We start from the raw sequence: 26,162 nt of genomic DNA, 5'->3' as shown, positions 1-26,162 counted from the left end.
CAGCCAAGAGGGCAGGGGAGGCAGCCATACCTGCCAGATCTAAGGAAGACTCCAAAGATGGACTCTATGAGCAGAGGACAATAGATTACAGGCTACATCGGTAGGCTGTAAGCATTTCCAGAGTAAGCAGTTGGTTGCGAGTTGGGGGTACTTAGCACAGCAGGGCCATTTCCCTGTGGCTAGAATCAGACATGCTGGCGTTAAGGCCTCAACTACTCACAAAGCCCAGATAGCTGGTACTGGGTGAGGACCAGATGGCAAGAGCTGGCAAACATCACTGCATGCAGGTAGCAGAACAGATCAAAGTTATACCTTCCTAAGACATTAGCAGAAGGGGGGGGGAAAAAAAAAAAAAAAAAAAAAAAAAAAAAAAAAAACAAGAAAGGTCATCTATAGGGGTAAGCTACATCAATTTGTACAGCACTAGATCCTGTGTTCAAAGCCCAAACATGGGTTTTCCTGCATTTGTCTGGCACCCCTTAAACACAAAAGCATGTTAACAGACTTCCTCACAAATCTGTCCCTAGTTTACAAATGGGGAAAATATAGGCAGTAAGGACTAAAATAAGCAGCAGGATTAATGCTCATGACAAATCCACACATGTGCGCTTGATTTCATTTTTTTACATCTGTGTGGGTTTTTTTTTTTTTTAGATTTTGTTTTTTTTTTTCCTTTTATTATTTTGAAACAGAGAAACAAACACGCTGGGTAAGGGGGGGGATAAGAAGACAGGACATCAGGGTAAAAATTATTACAACAGCACCTGGAATTTTAGGCCTGCCTAGGAGAAACACAGGCACTGCCACAACACCACAGGAAATAGCTACTGTCTGACACGGCCCAGACAGTCCAAACTCCTCTGACTAGCGCTATAGGTCCAGGTCATAAAAAGTGTCCAGCTCTTCATGGAACAAGTCCCACTCATCCTCTGAGTCTGTTAGGTCTTCATCAGCACCTGCTGCCAACAGCATAAGAAGCATTTCGCCCAGTTCAAAGGTGACCATGTCGTCGTCATCATCGTTGTCAAAGGGATCCCCACCTTCACGCTCCTCAAATTCCCAAAACCGGTTCCTACGTTGGGCCTAGAAAGGGTTAAAGTGAAGGAGTCAGTAGAAGGGCCTTAACCTCTTTGTGAGGACAGAAAATTGATGTTTAGACCAAATAAAAAACAGTAGGCATCAGTTAACTTCACAACAAATGAATTTGCCTAGCTAAATACATTTACCATTGCTAAACCCAAATGCTGGGATCAAGTCCTCCCTTCCATTTGCAACCTCACAACCTAAATCTTTGTCCAAGTTCAATGACACCAGGTCTGCCTCCGTAATAGGCAGTTCTTAAATGCTGCAAAAAGAGCTGCCACAAAACACAATGCCCTCTGCGGCATGCTCCTTTAAGTCCAAGGCAGGGGGCAGAGTCATGATACCTTGGGTTCACAGAAGTGGGTTGAATGATGCTGAAAGTCACTCAACCTAGAAGAACAGCTGCTGAGAGCTGAAGATCAGGTGAATAAAGCCACCACTTTCTCTTTTGAGAAGCCTTGGGAAATCAGTTTGTGCAATGCACAGAGCATATATCTCTGTGATGCAGAGCACTGGATATAACTGAGGCGCAACATGCATCTACAGTTAGTTATGGTGACAAACATTATGGCTTTAACACACCAAACTTTTTTGTGAGCAGTCTCCTTTAAAGGAATGAGATCTCTCTCTCTCTCTCTCTCATATATATATATATATATATATATATATATATATATATATATATATATCTCCGTAATTGCATCTAGAAAGGAGAACAGTTTCAGTGTTCACATAGCTTTCTTTAAAAACAAAGCTGTGAACATGTCATAGCCAACGTGGCGATCACATGATCAGGAACCACACTGACAGTAACGGCTGGGTTTCACAGCAGAACGCAGAGCTGTGGGAGCCAAGCTGTGAATAGAAAACAAAAAGGTTAACAGTCTATCAGCAGGAGGAACAGTAATCTAAAGATTGTAGATTTTAAAGGGTTAAAGTAGGACTCTAGCCAAAATCTTCTAGAGCCAGTAGATGGCAAGACATAAAAGAGGCAGATATATATCTATATCCATTTTTTTCCCCAGTCACATCAGTCCCTGCTCTTAAGAAAAAAAACTTACAATCCAAGGGCCCCTAACTCACATACTAAGGCCAATTACAACAGAAGCAAAATTAACCTACCAGCATGTCTGGAGCGTGGGAGGAAACATGCACAGGGAGAACATGCAAACTCAGTGCAGGTAGTTCCGTGTTTGGGATGCAAATGGACAACCCTAGTGTTGCTAGGCAAAAGTAAAGATTTTGTAAACACCCCTGTCAGTGGTAAATGCTTACCTGCCAATTTTAGTCATCTAAGAATTAATAAGCTGCAAAACCTCCTATCCTTTACAACCAAGGAAGTTGCCATCTTAGCTTGCGTTTGATCCACAGAGGCCATGACGCTGCACATGTGATCAGCCATTTGATGGCTTGACAGTTCAACTGAGATCTAACATAAGCACCCTAGTAACTGTAACAGTTATCATTGACCGCATATTTGGAGATATTTAAGCAGCAGTTTGTACAGCCCCCCATTAGAACAAATTAAACTCCAGCAACTGAAGTCACCCTATCACCCCAGATAGGTTCTGCAATTATAAACAATACATTCCCAGAGATTAGAGTTACAACTCACATTGCGCACTTTTATATTTATGTGAGCACAATTAAAATGTGTTTATACATTTTGACATACTACACTATGATTGAAGACCAAGAACTAAATTCACTTAAGGGAGGAAACCAGAAGCAAAAAAACAGAGACATAGAATGCATATGTGAAGAAGAGGAAAAGTGACACCTGGTGGCCATGTGAAAATGTACAAATGTCAGATATAACCAATTTATCTATGAGGGTCTAATTATCTGATATTTTACTTTTTTTTCCTGAACATTGCATGGACATATTGAAGATTTAATTTCTTCCTTTATATTTGCACAGACATGTAATATTTAGTACACAACACCACTGGAAATATAAATTGTTTACAATTTACAGTCAGCGTTGAATGTAACCATTTTGAGAAACGTTTACATCCTGTGGTACACCCTATGGTGCATCACAATTCTCTAAAATGCTGCATATGTAGAGTTTAGGATAGAGACTCATTATCCTCCACGGCCACACTCCATGCACCCACTAAAGACTTCAGAAAAAGATTTAAACACCACGTGCTTTGGGCAGGCAATTTTTCCCTTGTGATATACATGCAAGTGGAAGGTCTGTATACCTTCCTCATTTCAGCCAGCTTACGTGATCCTGCAGCTCCAGCTACTGTTTCAGGGAGTGCTCGACAACGGCTGGAAATGGTGAGGTCAGCCATAGGCTCCCATAGCCCAGTCGCTGTCTGCACTCCCTCCTCTCCTTTGCAGCCAACTGCTCTCCAACACAGGGGTGCCAGAACTGCAGGATCACATGACCAGACTGGGCTTAAAAACAAAACAAAAAAAAACAAAAACAAAAAAAAACAAACACACCACATACATATACAGATCTTTGTGAAACAGGGAATGCAGCATAAAAAGGGGGTATCAGGCATTTATAAGAATAGTTATGTTTAGGCCTGAATTTCACTCAAACATCGATTAAGTTGTACAGTGCAAACGGAAATTATTCACAATTATTTCACTTTTTCCACATTTTGTCATGTCCAATCAACTGAATTAACCACAAGTAGACTCCAATTAAAGTTGTAGAAACATCTGAAGGATGATCGGTGTAAACATGATGCACCTGGGCTCAATTTTGAGTGTCATGGCAAAGGCTGTGAATACTTGTGTACATGTGAGTTTATAAAATAATAAATAATAATTGCAAAGATTTCAAACACACTTCTTTCACGTGGTCATTATGGGGTATGGTTTGTAAAATTTTGAGGAAAATAATGAATTTCATCCATTTTGGAATAAGGCTGTAACATAACAAAATGTGGAAAAAGTGAGGCGCTGTGAATACTTTTCGGATTCACTGTACATATTCAAATGTTTATATAGTATGACTACAGTTCTACTTGCTTACATGAACATCTGTTGAAAAAGTAACAAGCATTAAAAACAGAGTATTATCTGGTAGAAGAGAATGTGACAAGAACAGCAGAACGTAATGTGTGGGCAACTTACCCGATACCTGCTGGACATGCCCCCTTTTTGTCTTGGCTGTGGTTCTTCTATACGGCCATCAGGGTATGCATGTTTGTAAAAACAGTTGCCTCCAAATGGACAGGTGCCGCGGCCTTCGTCAAAATACCGGCAAGATTTGTTGCTGGAAATAAGACAAACAAGCCTCTGAACTACAAAATTGGGACAGCATTCTTTACCATGTCTAGGATGAACAGAAAAGGAGTACTGTGTAGTACAGACCTGGCATTTTTTCCAGTGTGTTGTAACAACTCCTAGGATCCAGTAAAACTACAAATATATTGCATGCATTGTTTCCCACCCCTTTGACACATTAACCACTTAAGCCCCGGACCATTTTGCAGCTAAAAAGGACCAAGCCCCTTTTTTGCAATTCGGCACTACATCACTGTAACTGACAATTGCACGGTCATACGACGTGGCTCCCAAACAAAATTGGCGTCTTTTTTTCCTACAAATAGAGCTTTTTAGTGGTAGTTTAAAACTCTGCGGTTTTTATTTTTTGCGCTAACAAAAATAGAGCGTCAGTTTTGCAAAAATAAAAAATTATAATAAATATCCCCCAAAAATATTTAAAAAAAAAAAAAATTTTTCCTCAGTTTAGGCCGATACGTATTCTTCTGCATATTTTTGGTAAAAAAAAAAAAAAAAAAAAAAATTTGTTTGCGCAAAGTTATAGCATCTACAAAATAGGGGATAGTTCTATGGAATTTCTATAATTTGTTTTACTAGTAATGGCAGCGATCTTTATTGTGACTGCGACATTATGGCGGATACTAGGCAGGACAAAATTCTGGATGGCCGCACACTGGAAAAAAATCCTGCATTTTATTAAAAATCGTAGGTCACATCACATCAAATCCACAGCAAAGGAAAAGGGTGCAAAAATGAGCTATGAATAAGCACTGATTCCAGTGCTAAACGAGTCAACATTTTTTGCACCTTTGCTGTGGATTATTTGATGTGATGTGACCTACGATTTTCAATAAAATACAGGATTTTAAGTCTTTCCGTTGTACGGCCATCCAGAGTTTTGTCCTGCCCATTGTGTTTGTATCAGCCAGCACCTGGGGCTCACTGATAGGAGGAAGAGCATTTGCCCTTGAGGGCTATCTTGGAGCGATAGTTTACTTTTCATTATGGCGGACACGTCGGACAATTTTGACACATTTTTGGGACCATTGGAATTAATACAGCGATCAGAAATGCACAGATTACTATAAAAATGTCACTGGCAGTGAAGGGGTTAACCACTAGGGGGCAGTGTAGGGGTTAAGTGTGTGTGTTTTTTTTACTGTAGGGGGCGTGGCTTGGCACGTGACATCACTGAGTCTTTCCCTATGACAGGGAACAGACGATCAGTGACAGGCTCATTAGGAAGCACGAGGAGAGGTTTGTTTACACTTACCTCTCCCCGTTCTTCAGCTCTGTGACACGATCACTGGACACAGGCGGCGATCGGGTCGCGCGCGTGACGCCGCCAGCGGCACACTCGCGGCCCGGTCCTGAGCTCCGTGGCCGCAGGACCCGATCACCGCCGGTGTCCAGTGATCGGCCGGGCACTTAAAGGGCAACGTACCTGTACGTGCTTGTGCCCAGCCGTGCCATTCTGCCGACGTATATCGGCGTGAGGTGGTCCTTAAGTGGTTAATATGTTCATTAATTTTTTTAGCCAATGGTTTACAAAAACACCCCAATCATGTAATGGAATTATTATAAATAAGCATGAGAGAAGATTTCAGTAGTCCAGCAGAAGAAAACTGCAAGGTTAGAAGCGCACTGTATTTTTAGCAGGATGGCTTTAGCTCAAAGTGATAACAAAAATAAAAATAAAAAAAATGAACCTTTACAAACAAACATGTCATACTTACCTTCTCGGTGTAAGGGTTTTGCACAGAGTGGCCCCCCCATCTTCCTCTTCTAGCGTGCATGAACGGCACTCCTGGCTCCAGCTCCTCATCGAGCATCCCCCCAGAGAGCCACATTCAATGGGGGCACTTGTGCAGGTGCGCTCCCCAGTCCTGCTGCGTCCGTTGACATAAAGACTCGGCCCTGCCCCCCTCGGCTTCCATGTCACTGGATTTGATCGACAGTAGCGGGAGCTAATGGCTCCCGCTGCTATCAATCTATCCAATGAGGACCCGAGATAGAGGCTGGAGCTACTTGGCTTGTCCTCAACGCTGGAACGAACAGGTTCAGGCAAGTAAAACGGGGCCTCTGGGGGGGGGGGCAGCACAGAAGGTTTTTCCCCTTCATGCATAGAAGATTTGCGAGCCGCGTTTGCTCAGGCACGACAGCTCATTAATTTGAATGGGCTGCCTTGCCGTTTCATGCTGGCAAAAGGTTACTGTACCATTTTTAAACCGTAGAAACTAGGAAATTTCACAGCGGTTCCCACATCTTTAAATGTGCTGCGGTTTAGATGCGTGGGGGGGGTACAGTTAACCTCTTCCCGCCTGGCCTATAGCAGAATGTTGGGGGGAGGGGGGGTTGGTTCATTGTTCCGAGTGGACGTCACATGACATACTCTTCATAACAAGCCGCTCATGCAGCACGCTGATCGTTGGTTCGGCATGTCCCTTGACCACACGGCATCTCTGATTACAATAAAGAGCTTGTGACGAAGGCTCGTTACCATGTGATCAGCTGTGTCCAAATCACAACTGATCACAGTGTAAATAGGAAGCGCCAGTTATCGGCATTCCTCCACTCATGCCGACAGCGTGTGAGTAGAGGAGAACCGATCAGCAGCTTTCCTCAGTGCGGATATTTGTACAGATAAATCAGTGCAATGATTATCAGTGCAGCCCCATCAGGGATGCCTGTCATTGCCAAACAGTGCCGCATATTAGTGCCTCCTCATCAGCACACATCAGTGAAGGGGAAAAATTTGTTTCCATTATAAAATTTTGTAATAAGAAAAGCTTTTCTTCCCACCCTCAATTTTTCGCTCTTTAGTTTGTTAAAAAAAAAAAAAAAAAAAAAAAAAAAAAAAAAACCCAGTGGTGATTAAATACCACCAAATAAAGCGGTCTAAAAAATTGAAAGTTTGTTTGGATAGAGCGTTTCATGACCACGCACTTGTCATTCAAAATACGACAGCACTGAAAGCTGAAAATTTGCCTGGGCAGGAAGAGGGTAAAAGTGCCCTGTATTGAAGTGGTTTAAAGATGAATGGCAGCCCCACGCGTCTGTCCATTAAAATGCAGGAAAACCCCTTTATGGAACCGCTGCTTTGACAAGATATACTAACTAACACACAAAAAAAAGGAAGAAGGAAGAAGAAAGAAAGGAGGAGGAAGAGGAAGAGGAAGCTTTAATTTTTAAAGCTACCAGGATACTGGGACTCACCCCGCATGGGCCTAAAAACATGTTAAAAATATAAAAATAAAAAAAAACCACCACAAACACACCGTTGCATCCCCAAGCAAATGCATCAAAGGACCCAGAAAGTGAAAGAACATTTACCTCATAGCCTCCTTGTACTTCAGGATTAGCTTCTGCTTCTCTTCTTTTTCCTCAACCCAGTACTCACTAGGAATGACAAAGTTTGAGGTGATTCGGCACTCTGGACAGGACCTGAATAACAAAGCACAGTATATAAATAAAAATATAAAAATAAAATTATGAATAAGTGTTTCGAAGCAGCAACCCACACTACAATCTGTTTTATGCATGACCACATGAAAAATCAGCACAATAGAGTGTTTCAGGGACTGGCGTGGCACCTGCAGCAACATTTATGAAGATAAATTACATGCATCAGCATTATTATCTCAAACTCTTTGCCGACGGTCTTTCAAATTGGAACACCGGCCCTCCCTTCAGTCCCCCAGAGTTGTACTTAAATTGCTTACTCTGATTTCACTGCATGTTGAGCTGCAACAAGTCAGATTTGGCGGGAGGGATACCCAGCATCACCTAGGCTTTTTCCTCTCTAGCCTGACTGCCCCTTACCCACCCCTTTCAGTCACTGGATTTTAGTTATATCACGCATGGAAACTCAGCATCATATCACACGTGCGCATTATCTAGTGCAGCGTTTCTCAACCATGGTGCTGGGCAAAATTACCAAAAACTTAAACCAAGCAGTCATCTAGTAAAAGATTCTTCTCGCCACCAGTTAAGCCATTTTGTGATTACATCGGTGCCAGTCCGCCGTCTCAAACATGAATAGCATTTTGTTGTAACAGGTTCCCTTTAAAATTTGACACCAGGGGTCTATTAAACCCGTAAAGTCTCACTTGCCTTCCACTAAAGGTAATGGAGCGCAGATCATGTCACACTACCAGTGGTCTATGGAAGCAATTGGATGGCTATACAGAAAACAAAATACACTCCAGTTGTACCGGCGCTCAGACCTACCCCCCCCCCCCCCCACCCCTTTATAGGTGCGCTGCAAAACAAAACCAAAATAAACCTCCCCCCTCCCTGTGGGTTGGAAATTAGTATACAATAAATGTTTGGGGTTTGCGCCTCCTTGTGTTATTCCCCCCTAAATATGAAAAAATTATGCTTATTCACTTGTAAATCACTCTGCTCTCAATAAAAAAAAAAAAAAAATCACCCAAAATAACATCCTACTAAATCAAAGAAAATTATATATAGTATGAACCATGAACTATGTTGGTTTTATTTACCTTTGTATGATCTTACGGATATTGAGGAATTGCTAACAGGAGAGTTGATTAAGGATTGGTTATCCGTTGAATGAACCGAAGGCTCATTGTATGGTAAAGTCTGATGAGTGGCCATTCTTTAAAGGTGGTGGTGGCACGAGTTTGTTTTTCCTTTGGTGACACTTGTGGATTATTCACCAGAAGATGCACGGGAATTGAATTGAGACAGCGGAACCCGATTGAAATTACCATTGCATCACAAGGACTATGATTTAGTGACATATATAGACACACGGAATTCATGGTTCATACTATATAGAATTTTCTTTGATTAGTAGGATGTTATTTTGGGTGATGATTTTTTATTGAGAGCACAGAGTGATTATTTACAAGTGAATAAGCATAATTTTTTCATATTTAGGAGGGAATACCACAAGGAGGCGCAAACCCCAAACATTTATTGTATATGGATGGCTATACAGCTATTCCGGTTTAGCGCATGCGTGCGTGTGTGTGTCCCTCCACTGCAGCTGAAGTATGGTGTAGGTCGGTGGCAGCAAAAAGGGGTTAAAGTAGATTTGAAGCAGACTTCTGAATATTTGCAATCTCAGGCTGCTATCCATTTACAAAATATCTGGGGTGGGCATAAAATATTCTAGGTGCATATTTATAAGGTCTGATCATTTGCAATACTTACAATTAGAATCATGCAAAGCAAGTTTAGCGATACAAATGAAACAGGTTTTTAATAAGTCTGGAGTGTTTTTTATGGTGTGCTGTTCTGCCCCATGTGCTAGCAGGGTATACACATACACAACCAGAATACTCACTTTATAATCTTGCTCTCAAACTGTTTAGCGCTCCTCCACCTTCGTATGCACTTTAGACAGTAGGAGTGGTTACAGTTTGACAGTATGCCGAAACGCCTCTCGCTGAGGTTTGTTTTTTCATATACCACCTCCATGCAGATGCCACACACAGTGTCCTTACTGCGCTGGATGGCAAACGACAACTCCATGTCTTTCTCATGCGCCTCGATGCAGGACTAGGTGGGGGGGAAATAAAAAAAAAAAAAAAAAAACGTTAACAGAGAAACTAGACCAAATTTTTTTATCTAAAGTGTTAATAAACCCAGGACCCTGCATTCACTGTATCTGGTCTCCCACAGTACACAGAAATGCAATTATTTAAGTAAATATAAACTGATAAATACCTTTTCTCATCAACAGTATATAGTCGCAAGACTGATATTAGTGTCTGGTAAAGCTTTCCGATTGTCCTATGAGGCTGCATTATTTTTCACAATGCGCAGGATTAACTCCTTAGGTACCACAGCAAGTATATATCAAGCATGCTTTACTGCATATACAGACTGATTTTATTGTTGTGTGTTTAGTAACACTAACATTTTGAGCTTTCCCCATTATCTGAACCATTTCTGATGTGGCTTTTACATGAAGTGCCATTTTGTGGCCGTGCGTCATATACATGGTAGTATATATGCATTTTGGCGTTTATGGGAAGCCTCGACAAAAGCTTCATACTGACCAACACTGCATGGGCGTTGATTTTCCAGTTTTGAAACAGACTGCGTTGTGTTGCAGTGCACTTTATAAGTTAAATTGTATTTTTGTACAAATGTGACATGCCTGTAATATGCACCACAACTCAGGAAAATGTAGCCAGGTTATTTTCTTCAAAGCACTACAACAGATCAGTAGTGTAAAGAGCCATTGCTGTAATATGTTTGCACCATTGTCACATTTTGCTGCAGTAAGGTGTCTAGATAGCATTAGCCTTATAGCCCTATATAAAGGAAAATTGCTGGTCGGTAGTCTTATTACAGGAGAGACTGTCTTTTACAATAAAAGCTTCTCTGCCTTATAGCAATATTTCATCAGAAGGTACACAGTGTCATGCATTAGCAGCTCAGTGAACGCTCTTGGTATGCTGGGATGAATTAACTCCCATGTGCAGGAATTAGGTCATCCTTGTCCACCCAATCAAGATGAGTGAAGATGCTAAAAATCTGAAGGCAGCCAGATGAAAAAGGTCATCCGCGGCGATGGAGAATCAAAAGGAGATAAGATTCCACATTGCTGGAGGGGGAGCATTGTCAGAAGAGTCTGCCATAGTGTGCTTATAATGCTGCATCTTTTAAACATTGTAGCTAAAGCTATGGGGACCAGCAGCAGACTTTAGATTTATGTCTGAGGTTTACAACTACTTTAAAAAAGGTGAAATATGAATAAAGCACATCCCTCTAAAGTGGGTACTTGCATTAAGTGCCATTTCGGTCTGCTGCTTTATTCTTCTGCTATCAGCACGAGTCACTTCTGACAAGGTTTCCCAACACTAAAATAAAATAAGGTGACAGGGGAGGTGATTGACAGCCTCAGCTCTGATCCTGTGTGCAGGGGTTGGGGGGGGGGGGGTGTCCCTTTCCTCCAAATCAGCTCCAAGAGCTTTCCAGAGTACAACTTCAGCTCTCCGCCCCCTTTTGTTTTCTGACAGCTCTTCGAACAGATGTAGAGAAAAGACTGCAGCTAATAAAAACTTATTTAAGAGGATATTTCATCTCTGTATCGCCTGAGGCCACTCACTTCACTGAATTTGTTAAGGGTTTACAATCACTTTAAGCTGACCCCCCCCCCCGCCCCCAATTCATAATAGACAGTCTCCGTCTTAACACAACATACCCTAAAAGCATGCAAAGTGTGAATGGACCCTTAGAGTTAAAAAGACATGAAAAGCTGAATCATCTCATCTTCCATCTACTGAAATAACTTCTCAGATAAAACGTTGAGGTCCGCCAGAAATCATTTTAAAACATGCCTGCCTAGTACCTTATTGTGGTCTGATCTCTGAGACATGTCAGTGGGGTGAAGGACCTGTAGCCCGCACATGTCACATGGGTCTCCATGTAGGTAGACGCAGTTCTCTCCGTAGCGACATTCCCCCACCGCGGCATAGGGACAAAGCTGTTTCTTCAGTTCGGGGTCTGCTGGCTGCTCCTTATCCTCCTCTTGTTGTGACGTTCCCTGAGTGTCAGTGTCTGAGCCAGACGGAGCTGGAAAGAAATTAATTCTCCTCAGGTTTCATTCACAAATTGTATCATTTACAAATCACTCTGTACCGAGGCAAGCAAAGAAACAAATGAATAATGGGAGAGACATAGCAAGCAAAACTAAGCTGCATCGTCATGAAACCCTACCCTATAGTTTTAGCTTGGACAGGGCAAGAGAGCGTTAGAGGCACTGTCGGTTTCTTATTGTGCGCCACTTGGAGAGTTGCTCACAATTCCTGTCCCAGGGAGCATACAGAAACTGATTGGAGGAAAGAAATTCAAAAAATCTGATCTAGCCAGTTCAGTTTAACCCAGTGGCTCTCCTCACCTTACATTTAATATGATGGGTGGCCACTGACTAGTAATTAAGCTTGGGAGGCTAAAAAGGTGGTGGGACCAAACTTTTTTTTTTCCCCTGTAAAATTCAATAAAAAAAAAAAAAATAAAAAAAAAAAAATAAAAAAAAAAGACCCTGAAGGAAGCTGAAATTCCTACTAGTACTGGCTTTCCCAGAGAATGGAAGAAGGGGAAAACCTAGTACACCTCTACATGTAACAGAGGAATATTTTTGCAAGCAACTGAGATCATGTTGGTGATGCTGGGCTACATTTACAAGCATATTTAGGTCATCACCTCTGCCTCACACAAGTGTGTACAGACACCAGTCTACTATGCCCAATGCTTCAAGCAGGACAGGGCCCAGTACAAAATCTCTCACACTGATGGGAAGAAAAAAAACAAAAACAAAAAACCCCCAAACACACCACACACACACACGGATTTTGATGGTCAAACATGCTTTAGCACAATACAGATTGCCTACTGCGAGTACACCCTAAAGCAGGCCACAGATAGAATTTCAAACAAAAATTCTCAGAACGTTAGTTTGTCATTCGAAAGGGTTTGCTTCTAACATCCCACACCCCTTTTCCTAAGAATTTCTGCTTGAAAAATTCTACTTGTCTATGGCCAGCTTAAAGTGGGGTACACACCAAGAAGAAAAAATAAAAAAAACAAAAATAAAAAATTTATATAGGGCGATTGGCCAGTTTTCCCTTGACCTTTCACAGCAAGTCACAATCGAGGATAGAAGAAACATATACGAAACTGCTCACATGACAATTTTTTTTGGTTGTCGTTTCCGATCATACGCAGTCTTTCATACCAAACATTTCTTAAAAAATAAAAAACACCCCAAACCATGTATGAAAAACGGTACACTTTAAAACAAAAATTGTTGTTAGTTCTGTTCACGTACTAGAAAAAAAAAAAAAAAAAAAAACACACACAACATTGGCTTTTATCCCTTCAGAAATTTTTACAAAGTCGGAACTGGATTTTGAAAGTTGTGTACGCACTATACGAAAATTGAACGGTCGTGCCTCATAGAATTTTTTCCTCTGACTTTCTCAGTGTGTACGGGGCTTAACACTAGCAGAGGGGGCTGAGAGAATTACAATATCAATAGGTGCAGCTAAACTTCAATACGGGCAGCTCCAGATGCTTGTTTGCACACCAATCCATACAGTGCCCCAATATAATGAAAATCTGCAGGAAAGGATGGACTACAGCACAAACGAAAGCTGTGGTCCTTGCCTGCTGTAATAAAGTACAGATAGTTTTCAGGGTATCAGGGATAGTTCTAAATGAAAGAAGGATGCAGACGGGTATTGTAATGCACCTGCTTTTAAAAGCGGACAGATTGCAACAGGTCACAAGTAATCTTGAATGTGTATTTCCACTTTTGCAGCGAAATTGGGATAACATCTACTTTATATAATAGTTAAAATGGTTATTTTCATACAGTGCCTTAAAAAAAAAAAAAAAAAAAAAAAAATCATACTCCTTGAAATGTCCCACATTTTGCCACGTTACAACCAAAAACGTAAATGTATATTGGGGTTTTATGCGATAGACCACCACAAAGTGGCACATAATTGTTAAGTGGAAGAAAAATTATTTACATTTTTTTTTTTTTTTTACAAATAAAATATCTGAAAAGCATGGTGTGCATTTATATTCAGCCCCCTTTACTCCGATACCTCTGAAAAAAATCTAGTGGAACCAATTGCCTTCAGAACTCATCTAATTAGTAAATAGAGGACACCTCTGTGCAATTTAATTTCAGTATTAATACAGCTGTTCTGTGAAACTTCAAGAATCTTAAACAGAGCAAACATGATCATGAAGGCCAAGAAACACACCAGACAGGTCAGGGATAAAGTTGGAGTAAGTATCCCAAGCTTTGAACATCTCACGAAGCACTGTTCAATCCATCATCTGAAAATGGAAAGAGTATGGCACAATTGCAAACCTACCAAGACATGACCATCCACCTAAACCGACAGACTGGCCAAGGAGAGCATTAATCAGAGAAGCAGCCAAGAGGCCTATGGTAACTCTGGAGGAGCTGCAGAGATCCACAACTCAGGTGGCAAAACTGTCCACAGGACAACTATTAGTCGTGCACTCCACAAATCTGGCCTTTATGGAAGAGTGGCAAGAAGAAAGCCATAAGACATTATGTTTGCAGTTTGCGAGAAGCCACAAAACATGCAAGAAGGTGCTCTGGTCAAAAGGAGACCATAAATTTAACTTTATGGCCTAAAAGCAAAGTGCTATTTGTGTCGGAAAACTAACACTGATCATCACCCTGAACACACCATCCCAGTGAAACATGGTGGTGGCAGCAGCATCATGTTGTGGTGATGCTTTTCTTTAGCAGGGACAGGAAAGTTGGTCAGAGTTGATGAGAAGATGGACGGAGCAAAATAGAGCAATCTTAGAAAAAAAAAACCTGTTAGAGTCTGCAAAAGACTTGGCTGGGGTGGAGGTTCGCCTTCCAGCAGGACAAACGACCCTAAATATACAGCCAGAGCTACAATTAAATAGTTTAGATTAAAGCATATTCATGCATTAGAATGGCCCAGTCAAAGTCCAGACCTAAATCCTGAGGAAAGACTTGAAAATTGCTGTTCAGATGCTCTCCAACCAATCTGACAGAGGTTGAGCTATTTTGCAAAGAAAAATGGGCAAAAAAATAAAAAATTCACTCTATATGTGCAAAGCTGGTGGAGACATCTCCAAAAATACTTGCAGCTGCAATTGCAGCGAAAGGTGGTTCTACAAAGCATCAACTCAAGAGGGCTGAATACAAATGCACGCCACACTTTTCATATATTTGTAAAAAAAAAAAAGGAAAATCATTTATAATTTTCCTTCTACTTCACAGTCATGTGCTACTTTGTGTTGGTCCATCACATAAAATACATTTTAGAAATGTGGAAAATTTCAAGGGGTATGAATACTTTAAGGCACTGTAGCATAACATTTTTAGATGTTCCATTGTATAACCTTAAAAGTGCAAGCCCATGCTAAAATCCCTGCATCTATAGACACCCATGACCTAACACTAGCCTATCTAGCCCTGTAAAAGAGGGGAACCACAGCATACAACGGCTGTGAAATTACATCACCTATAGCAGGGGTATGCAATTAGCGGACCTCCAGCTGTTGCAAAACTACAAGTCCCATCATGCCTCTGCCTCTTGGTGTCGTGCTTGTGGCTGTGAGAGTCTTGCTATGCCTCATGGGACTTTTAGTTCTGCAACAGCTGGAGGTCCGCTAATTGCCCATCCCTGACCTATAGACTTACTATGGAGCTACCATTGCCGGATGTGTCCTCTGCACCCACCTCCATGGACAGCTCAGTGTGGGATTGGGAAGTGAAAACAAAAACCAGTTGCGGTAGGTAGCGGCGAGCACACACAAAAATATAAAATTATATACATACATACATACATACACACACACACACACACACACACACACTTGGCTTCTTGCATTGTATATTAATGAGAGGCAGCTCATCTTACCCTTAAGACAGACTCACTGACAAAAAAAATACTTGCAACCAGCCATGATACCGTCTCCTAAGAAGAACTTTTTTTTCCCTTTAAAAACAAAGTGTGTTGTGTGAAAGAATACACAACCAACATATACTAGGTTTTCTTAAAGTTATTTTTTTTTTTTTAAGAAAAGTGGAAATATACTTTAAAAAGGAATACAAATAAATGGAATACTAAAACTGGCTGTTTCTTTGAAAGAAATTTGGAACCTTTTCCCATACCCAAGAAAGAAGTTAAGCACGTAAATGTTATAATAGGAAAATGACCCATATTGGAATGGCAAAAACAAAAAGGCACAATTTACATAGCCCCACCCACATTCTTGACATATTTTCTCACAAACGTATCCTTATATGAATGCCACAGATCATATTACTAAATAGTATAAACGCAAGTAAAAGAGCACAAAACACTGAGGACTTGTGTTGTCTCTACCAAAGGCAAAGCATAAAAGATTACATAGAAATACAGAACAAAAAAGTTATTCCAGCCTTGATGGACAGTGGCAAATTACAGTGCACGTCCAGCAAAAAAATATTTATATACACTTTACTAAAAATATAAATGTTTTGGAGGAGATGGATTAGGACTCCTGTTGGTTTGTTAGATGCAATCGGGGCTCCCTCAAGCCCTATACAACACCATCAGATTTTCTGCTGATTTTTGCTTTCAGATTTACCAAAACCACATAATGAGGTCAAACCTTAGGTGTTTCAATTTTTATGCACTCAGGCAGGCCCTTGCACTACATGGTTTTGGCAAATCTGAAGGAAAAAAAAATTTGCTGAAAATCCGATAGTGTGTATGGGGCTTTAGAGAGATTTCACTTCAAGCTGCCCATAGATGGATCGAAGTTTGGCTCCAGCCATGGCTGTCCCCACGCAAAAGAGGTCGATCCAACAATTGAGGGGCTTGAAAAAAAGGCCTGGATTGCCCTGAAACATGTAGCCACGCCCCAAAGCAGGGTGCATGTGAAGTAAAGAAGTGCTTGGAGCCCCGGACGCTCTCCTGTATTGCTCTGCTTGTGACATCGCCGCATTTCACCTTTCCAGCGACTCAGTGAATACATATGAATTTCTAATACATTATTAAATAAACCACACTTTGAGGTGGTGCCCCCCCCCTTCCTTTCTTCTTGCTTTCCTACCTGACACCCTACTACTGCGTCCTCATCAGCCATAATCCACCTACATACGGTATGTAATTAAATAGCATTTTGGTGAGAGGCGAGTAGGAACCAAAATATAAGATTCAATTTCAGCTGTAAAGTGGGAATGAAAACCTTTACAAGCATGAAGGCATTTTATTGGAAAAGAGGCTGTATATGCTACAATAATAGATTCTCATGTGTTTAAATTGTACAGAGAAGATGCTCAGAGCTATGTGGAGCATATAACAGATTATGGAGAATATTGTGTTGTATATCCATTTAAAAAATTTTGGTTATGCAAGGGTCTCACTAGCATCACTGCAATATTTATTTATTTACGCCGCAGTTTTGTATATTATTAGATTATGATTTTTGGCTGGAGTTCCAACTTAAATGCTAGCCCTGAGATTTTTTTTGATTTTTTTTCTGTACTACATGAAAGACACCCCCTCCCAAATGATTACCACGTCCGCAGTAGAGTTGCCCCGGTACAAACTCCACGGCATTGACCCAGTCTTCAGATTCTGAGACCCCTGCTGCCAGGTCACTAGCTGCCAAGTCAGCTGCCTTACTGTTTATGCTGCCGCTGGTTTCCGGGATGGAGTTGAGGGGGCAGATCAGTGCTACAGAGGTATCGCTGATAACTTCTGGCTTTAGTGGTTTTATATGTTCATATCTTGGAGAGAAGAAGAAAAACAAATAAATTAGAACGGTGCATCTTTAGGAAGAGTTAAAGTGCATCTAAACACAAACATTTAAACCAAACCATATATTGGTTCATATTTTTTTATACATGTCCTTCTCTCAATTAAATCCTACCAGCAAAGTGAATTCAGACATTTTCTGTCTTTGGATGACAACTCCTATTCAGTTTAGCTGCAGTGTTGTCATCCTTTCATGCATACTACAAATTTGTACAACTCACTATTTAGAGATTAACTTTTGTGTCCTGGTGATCACTGTCAAGAAAAAAAATATATAAAAAAACACCTGAAAGTGAAGGGAAGTTCAAACATTCTTAGTTGTCAACAAAACAGTAATTGAGGGGAAATTTTCCAAATGAGATTTACTCTGTTGCTGCTTCAGGACAGAAGGTAAAGGAAATTCTCAGCAATCAGACAGACAGAATCTAACTGGGGTTATTATAACCCTTTCTGGGGCAAAAAATAAACAAAAGTTTGGTTTCAGGCATACTTCATCAGTTGGCATTGTTTTTTTTTTTTTTTGAAGGTGCAAGCTTTTGTTTCCTGTTACTTGCCATCTGCAATAGATATATGTATCCATCACTGGACTGCAAGTTGTTAAAACAAGCTCATAGCTGCAAAGTACAGTAAAGGTGCAAAGGTGTAAATCAAACCACTAGTGCCCCTCACCTGCAGTGGTCTCCATAAGCACAGCACCCTCGTTGATAATATCTGCAGATCATACTGGAGCGGCTGGTGGAGAGGTCGTGTGAATAGCGGCAGTTGTTTCCTTCTTTGCAGACGCCGTGCATAAAATATCTGAAATATATACACGATTTAGTAGACTATGGCAACAGAAAAAAAAAATAATAATAAAGTTTGGCATAGTCAGTACAAGCATTAACATAATATTAACCTTCCAATGGATTGGGAAAGGAAGGGGCAGCACTAAGACGTTTTATGTGTGGTGCATGCAAATGTGCTTACAGGGAATGTACTGATAAGAGGCAAGAGCAGACTGAGCAGAGCGATAACATGGTCAGTCTGCTGCTGTCTTTTCACTGTCCAGTCAGCAGGCTGAAGGTGGAGGACACAATAATCAACCGAAGGCCAGCCACAAACAGATTGAATCTCGGCCGGTTCCTGCTGAACTGGTCGAGATTTGAACCATTAATGGGCAGGCTGAATATATCAAGTTGATCAAATCGATCAACTTGGGTACAACCCCGGCCTGCTATAGCCACTGTCGTAATCACTGTCTTCTCCCAGGGGGAACAGCTTCTCCCGCCATGGAGAACCAGGCTCTTTTCGGACAGAATGGAGTAATTAAAATTACTGAGACGCTCTCCTTCTGCATCTTTCTCAATATCAATGGAATTAGCTAGTAAGGGGGAAAGGTGTAACCCAGGTGAAAGTTGCAAGGATGGGCCAAGGCATCTATCCCTAGCGAACATTCATCTTGGTGAAAATAATAAAATAAAAATTGAGGGAGTAGCAAGTTTTCTTTTGATGAACACAAGTCCATCTGCTAAAAAAGTCTGCAACCCTATTTAGTGTGCTTTTGAGAAGGACTGCCGACAAGGAAAGCAACCGATTTTCTGCCCACTGTAGGATTTTTGCTGCCAGTAACTGAAGGGCCTTGCTTCTTGTGCCCCAGTAGGCTACCTTAGGGGCATTGTCTGTACATGGTACTCCTGGAAGTAGTATGAGAAGTCAGCCAATGCTAAGTTTCCAAAGGACTGTGGGCTCTGAGCAAATCTTGAAATCTCTCCAGGAAGGAAGGAAGGAAGGAAGGAAGGAAGGAAGGAAGGAAGGAAGGAAGGAAGGAAGGAAGGAAGGAAGGAAGGAAAAGCTGTGGGATTACTGCAATCCCCTGAAGACGAAGTGCGACGAGAGCTTCTGCCATTACTTTTCTAAAATTCTGCAGGGTGGAAGAAAGGCCAAAATGGGAGGGCTTTGAATTGCAGATGAGGGACCTCTGGGAGATATAGGAATATGAAGGTACACATCTCTTAAATCTATTGACACCATGAAGCATCCCTGACTGAAGATAGCATCCATACAAAATCTTTTGTACGTCACCAACCTGTTGAGGATGAGATGAAAACCAGATGGCTTCTTTACCAGAAAGACATGGGAATAGAATCCCTGATGACATTCTTCCGATGACACCAGGATCACTACCCCCTGTAGCATCAGGTCCTTCATAGCCAGGGCTTTTGCTGTGTCCTTTGGGAGGGTTTGTGCCCAAGAATCCTTTCTGAAGGAAACTCCAAAAATGATCTTGTATCCCTGGGACAGCAAGGTTAAAATATATTGATTTTTCACCATGCTTGCCCATTGGGGGAGGAATCCCTGAAGTCTTCCTCCTACCGGCAATGACAAGTCATTGTGTCTGTGTATGACAAGTCAAGTGTGCCTTTTGTCATTCGCGCTGACAGTTCCTTTTCCCTTGATGCTTGCTGTCTTGTCCCCGAGTCCTTTGAAGTTGAAAGACGTTTAATAGGTTGCTTTTTCTTTTTAAAAAGGAAATTATCTTTTCTTGTCAGCTGTCCTATCAAGAATAGAATCTAAAATCAGGATTAAAAACGTAATTCCACAATGTTTTCTTTTGGGTGCCATGTCTCCCGGCCAGGACTTCAACCAAAGAGATCTCCTGGCAGAGTTGGCTAGGGCTGCAGATCTTGCTGATAATCCTTATAGACTCTGCGGACACATCTACAACGTAAGCCACAGCCATGGATAGGGTAGAAAATGAGTCAAGGATCTCTGGTTTAGGAGAGTCTGCCATGACGTGGGCTTTGAGTTGGTTTATCCAGTACTCCAGATTTCTAGACACGCAAGTAGTTGCCATAGCTGGTTTGAGAGTGCCCATGATGGATTGCCAAGCCCTCTTAAAGCGGTTGTATACTGTTTGTTCTTTTTTTTAAATTTTACCTACAGGTAAACCTATAATAAGGCTTACCTGTAGGTTAAAAAAAAAAAAAAAAAAAAAAATTTACAAAACACAATATAAATAGATCTCCTAAACCTGTATGGTTTAGGAGGAGATATTCCCCTTGCAATGCGCCGCTGACTGAAGCGGCGCCTGCACACAGGGGATTTTTCGGCTGCAAGCCCAGCAGATGCCGGACAGAAATCTTCCGCGCGCAATCGACGTGCATACTAGCTCGTTATGCCTTTTCCCTTGCAGGTCAAAAAATTTCTATCTAATATTCAGCGGGTTTACTACCACTTTAAGTTGTTGATCCATTCATTCTTTTATCCATGGGATCCTTCAGGATACCCATGTTCTGAAATACCAGGTCAGTTGATCTAGACACACTGATGACATCGGAACATGCAAATACAGGGATATCTTGTAAACTGCAGGTTTAGGAGATATCCAGTGCAGCTACAGGCAAGCCTAATTATAGGCTTGTGTACATGCAGCTGATAACAGCTGAAATAAACTCTGTGCCACTTACTAGATTTCTTGTGATACTAATTATAATTACTTTAAAATTAGACAACTAAAGAGTATGGTGATATTTTTTATAGCTGCTCCCTAGAAAGAATCTGAAAAAAGAAACTTAATAACTGTGAACTGGTGACAATTGGGGCGCTGCTAAAAAAAAAAAAAAATATTTAGAGGCTTGCCTGTAGTTTTAAAGTGTTTGTAAAGGGTTTAGAACCACTAACTGCCAGGTCAGAACTCTTAAAGTGGTTGTAAACCCTCCCCCACAACTTTGTCCCATGTAAATCAGCATAAAAAAAACCCAATGAACACTGCTTGTAGACATCTCCTTACTTGCTTAGTATTGTTGTAATCCTTTTTGTTCTGTAGAAAAACATCACTGAGCATGCCCAGATCTCCCCTGATTTACGGCACACTATGTCTTATCCATCTGTCATCAGGACTTTCTACTGCACACACCATTGAACTCCCAGGAGGCTACTAATCACTCAGAGCTTCCTTCTACACACCATGTGACCAGATATACAGTGTAAACCAGGGAATGGAACAGCAGTACTGCAGTCTTATCAGCTGAAGCCAATAGGACTCATACAGGCAAACACTAGGTAATCAGCACAAGTAAATACTATGAAATAAAACAAGTCAGCCATGAACAGGGAAGCAGGGTTGCCATAGAAACATTGCATTGAGAAGGAGGCTTGGTTAACAGTACAGGAAATGCTTAATGTAAGGGCGGTAAATACACTCCACTGTGGACTCAGAAAACAATACTTAAGATGGCACTGCCTAACCCCCGGAAGCAATTTTTTTTTGAAAGTTTATTTAAACAGTAAGTAATATGCAATTTGTGCTGGATTACAGTGGCTATACTTTGATAATTGCTTATTATAATGGACTAAATGAAAAGCAGCATCAGAGTGGGAGAGTTTACTTCCTCTTTAAGCCCCATACGCACTATCAGATTTTCTGCTCATTTTTGTCTTCAGATTTACCAAAACCATGTAGTGCAGGGGGCCTGCCTGATTACATACAAATTGAAACTCCTAAGGTTTGACCTCATATTATATGGTTTTGGTAAATCTGAAGGAAAAAAAATATCAGCAGAAACTCTGATAGTGTATATGGGGCTTTAGCATGTCATATAGGCTTTCTCCACAGCAGGCTCACCATAGGTGCACAGGAAAAAAAATTAGGAGATCGAGACCACAGAAAATAGAAAGTATAAAAAATAAATAAAAAAAGTTAAACTTGGCGTTTTGAATACATTCCAGTGCAGTGGAAAGTTTAGGGTATAATACACCCCAGATCCCTCCATTAAGAGTACCTGTCACTGCCTATTTCTGTCACATGGGATGTTCACATTCCTTGTGACAGCAATTTTTATTTTTTTTTTTAAGGACAGTGTAAAAAAAAAAAAAAATTAATTAAATCTACAGAATATCTGCACCTGATATCGGCCTGAAAGGTAGCAGAAAAATTGGCATCGGTCCTGGAAAAAACAAAAAAAAAAAAAAAAAAAGTAGATCGGTCGACCCCTAGGACATAGTGGTTACGTGACCCCCTTTAAATACAAAGAAAAAAAAGGGTATTTGATGGAATTTTCTTTTATACAACAATGTGTAAGCACTTGCTTACTGGGAACTTATACCCCTTTCCTGACCAGGCCAATTTTCAGCTTTCAGTGCTGTCGCACTCTGAATGACAATTATGCGGTCATGCAACACTGTACTCGTGAACTCTATCTTTTTTTTTGGGACAGAGCATTTTTGCATGCCGGATATGCACTGAAATGGGTGCGTAAGGGGTGTGGTTAGGAAACGGTTAATACATTTCTCCTGATTGATACGCTTTTAGGGGGGTCAAGGCTTTACATCTACTTGTGTTTTTTTGAGAATGATTTATAAATGGCGCTTCAGTACGTTTTCTAGAGTGTCCAGTGCATCCATAAATGACTATGATCTGCGCTCAAAGTACACAGCCAGAGTGGCTGTAAACCAATAATGGCCATCACAAGTGTAAACGCCAGTAGTGATTGCAAACATTCAAGCCACGTGCAAAGGAGGAAGCTCCCTTTCCTCTGTTGTGATTGGATTGAATGTTTGTAAACACTGCATTATATACTGATTCAAGGTTGGCTGGGGGGCAGGGTAAAGTGCCAGTGGTTAGGGGATCATTTGAATAAATGTAAAGTAAATGTAACCAACCACATTTGGTCTGTGTCTTTAGTAAAGAAACAAAAAAAAAAAAAAAAATAAAAATAAAAACACACCTCTACCCATCCATCATAGCAATAACAAAATGAATTGGGGGAGCAGTGTTCCATGAGTAAGTGTCAGTCAAACTATCACAACACTAAAAACCTCAATTCTGACAGGATAGTCCCATTTATGAAGCAGTTTTAGGCAATTTTTTCAAATCTTCATTTTGACAGATTTGCACAAACTTTCCCAATGTCGGATTCCATTTTATTTTCCCCACTTCAGCTTTTCACATAACACCTTAACCCCCCTGACGGTCTTCCTGAGTCTGGCTCGGGGTGGAATTTTTGTACCATTAGCGGTAACCCCGAGCCAGACTTGGGACTACATCGTTGGATCCAGGAAGAGGTTTACTTACCTTCTCCCTCGGATCCAGCGTTGTCTCCCCGCTGTACGAGCGAGCCGTGTCTCGCTCGATCTATCACGGAGCCGATCTCCGTTCCCTGCGAGCGTTACGACGCACGGGGACGGAGATCGGCACCAAATTCAAAAAGTGAAACACACAGTATACATACAGTATAATGTAATCTTACAGATTACATTGCTGTATGTAAATATTTCACATCCCCTTTGTCCCTAGTGATCTGCCCAGTGTCCTGCATGCAGTTTTATATAATAAAAACTGTTCTTTATGCCTGGAAACTGGAGATTGTCCATAGCAACCAAACTGTCACTTTACATCAAAAATGGTTTTAGACCAGCTAGAAAACAGCGATAATAAATTGGAATCACTTGCAGAATTGAGCGACAGCGATTTGTGGGGAGATCCGTCATCAAATACTGAAAAGTAATGACAGTTACAATTCTGCAACTGAGCAAATTTCAGTGTTTTGGATTTGATTACATTATCGAATAATTTTTATTATTGTTATATTATTATTTGGTACAATTATGTATAGTTATTATATTATAATTTATGATTTCATTTTTCAAACTTTATTATACCCGGGATGTCTGCTAGACTCTGGTTTGGACAGATTTAAGAGAGTTATTCCTAAGAATTACAGGACTACAATATAAAACGACAAATTTTCATGCAAAATAATTGTACCGCTTTTAGCACCCAAAATCCGAAATAATTGTACCGCCAGGGAGGTTAAAGTCAACCCGACGTCCATAAATGACAAGACAAACAGACCGACTTTAAGAACAGCCACAAAAGCAGAGTATACTTGCCTCCCCACTGCTCCATTCAGCTACAAGGATATGATCTGTCCAAGTTCCATGACATGGCAGTGGCTCTTACATGGGGATAAGAACTGGGTACCAATTACTCACCAGCAGTGCATAATAGCAAGTAAGAACTCCGATCAGATAGGAAAGTCCCTAACATGAGCACCCAGGCACCTCCAGCAGAAGCAGACAGGTGCATCTCTGGGTACCATGAGCACACAGGTGTCTCAGGGACAAATGGGAGCACCTAAACGTTCCTCAAGATTAGAGCAAGCTAAATTACAGGGACTAACATAAGAGCTCAACTGCCCCTTTAGGGGGGCAATATGGACTAATGTGGGCATCCAATCACCCCTCCGTTGAACTAACATGGGCACCCAAGTGCCCCTCCAGGGATTAAGGCTGGTGTGCCCAGAGGACCAATATAAGTACCCTCCCCTGGGATTAACATTGGCAACCCTCTGAGGGCTAATGGAGACCTCTCGCCAGGAACTAATAGCCCCCTGTAGGTTGTCTGGGTGCCCCAACACTGGCATCCCACAGGGGACCAATGTGTGCACCCCACTGGGGGATAATGTGAGCGCCCCATCAGGGACAAATATGAGTATCCAACGGACCCTCCAGGAACTAACGTAGGCACCCCTCTGAGGACTAAGGGGAGCAAGCTTCCAGCAAATAATATGGAAATTCAAAACACCCCAACAGGGGGATAATGTAGGTGTGCCCCAGTGGACCAATGTGGGCGCCCCACCACTTCTCTAGGGAATAATGAGGGTGCCCCACCACTTCTCTAGGGAATAATGAGGGCACCCCACCACTTCTCTAGGGAATAATGAGGGCACCCCACCAGGGACAAAAATTGGCACCCAAGCACCCCTCCAGGAACATGGGGCCCCACTAAGGAATAACTTGGGCCTCCCTCCAGGAACTCATGGGTCACTCAAACGATCCTATAGGGGGCTGGCATTGGCTAAACCCAGGAGGGTCAATGGGGGCACCCGATCAGGGACCAATGCGAGAACCCAAGCGCCCTACCAGGGACTAAAGAGGCCAGCCGAGTGTTCCTCTAGGGAATAGTATGAAAGGCCGGGTGTATTGTATGGGGCCAATGTAAGCAGCCAGGACCACTGTCAGGAAGAGTTATGACCAAACACGAGCACGTCCCACAACACATGACATTTCCGGGACATAAACAACGGAAGGTCCCTGGAAACCTGTCCTCCAATAGCTCCGCCCACTCCTCCTACCTGCAGGTCACCTGCCTCGTCCAGCCGCCCGCGGGGGGATTGTCCGGGAACTGGAGCAGCGGGCTCTTCCCTGCCGCCACTGATGCCAGAGCTACAGGTGCCGCCGCTGCTTCCGCCATTCCTGTTTATCCCCCCCCCCTCCACAAACACACCGGAACTTCCGGGATTTCCTGCTTCCGGCGGTGGGCGGGGCGTTCCCGCATCAAAACTTCCGCTAAAAGCAAGGGGGTCGAGAGGGGTCTGACTGCAGAGTGGAGCTCTACCAAAACAGGAAGCATGTGGCCGCCACAGTTTTTTTTTTACAAAACTTTATTGTAAATATCTACAGCTGGAGCTCCATTGTCGCAGGAAACATGTGGCTTCCACAACGCCACCTTTTTTATTTTTAAATCAACTTTAA

General features: G+C 41.7%; 1 protein-coding gene across 2 annotated transcripts; it reads right to left on the bottom strand.

Annotated features, from left to right (window-relative positions):
• Nucleotides 1-655: 655 nt before the first annotated feature.
• MKRN1 (makorin ring finger protein 1) lies at nt 656-25,931 on the bottom strand. Of its 2 annotated transcripts, none has more exons than XM_077469280.1 (8): nt 25,763-25,931; nt 18,318-18,446; nt 17,409-17,620; nt 11,666-11,889; nt 9,650-9,864; nt 7,669-7,779; nt 4,183-4,324; nt 656-1,083 (listed from the first exon to the last, which is right to left on the bottom strand). In XM_077469280.1, the coding sequence occupies exons 1-8, from the start codon at nt 25,879-25,881 to the stop codon at nt 871-873; spliced, it is 1,365 nt and encodes a 454-aa protein (XP_077325406.1). In that variant the 5' UTR covers nt 25,882-25,931; the 3' UTR covers nt 656-870. The 2 variants fall into 2 exon arrangements, with proteins under 2 accessions (XP_077325406.1, XP_077325407.1); XM_077469281.1 differs by having other exon boundaries at nt 17,517-17,620.
• Between the last annotated feature and the right edge of the window lie 231 nt (nt 25,932-26,162).

The sequence above is a fragment of the Lithobates pipiens genome, unplaced genomic scaffold (genome assembly GCF_037356315.1).
Source record: "Lithobates pipiens isolate NorthernLeopardFrog02 unplaced genomic scaffold, aLitPip1_a1.2 Scaffold_8, whole genome shotgun sequence".
Taxonomy (NCBI): Eukaryota; Metazoa; Chordata; class Amphibia; order Anura; family Ranidae; genus Lithobates; species Lithobates pipiens.
The sequence above is the reverse complement of the archived record's forward strand: the minus strand, read 5'-3'. Positions and strand labels throughout refer to the sequence as shown.

Excerpts from the sequence above, each read along its gene's own strand:
- MKRN1 (XM_077469280.1), bottom strand. The coding sequence starts at position 25,881 with ATGGCGGAAGCAGCGGCGGCACCTGTAGCTCTGGCATCAGTGGCGGCA. Across the intron at positions 7,780-9,649 it reads TTTGAGAGCAAGATTATAAA|GTCCTGTCCAGAGTGCCGAA; the intron begins GTGAGTATTCTG and ends TTTGTTATTCAG. Across the intron at positions 1,084-4,182 it reads GCATGTCCAGCAGGTATCGG|GCCCAACGTAGGAACCGGTT; the intron begins GTAAGTTGCCCA and ends AACCCTTTCTAG.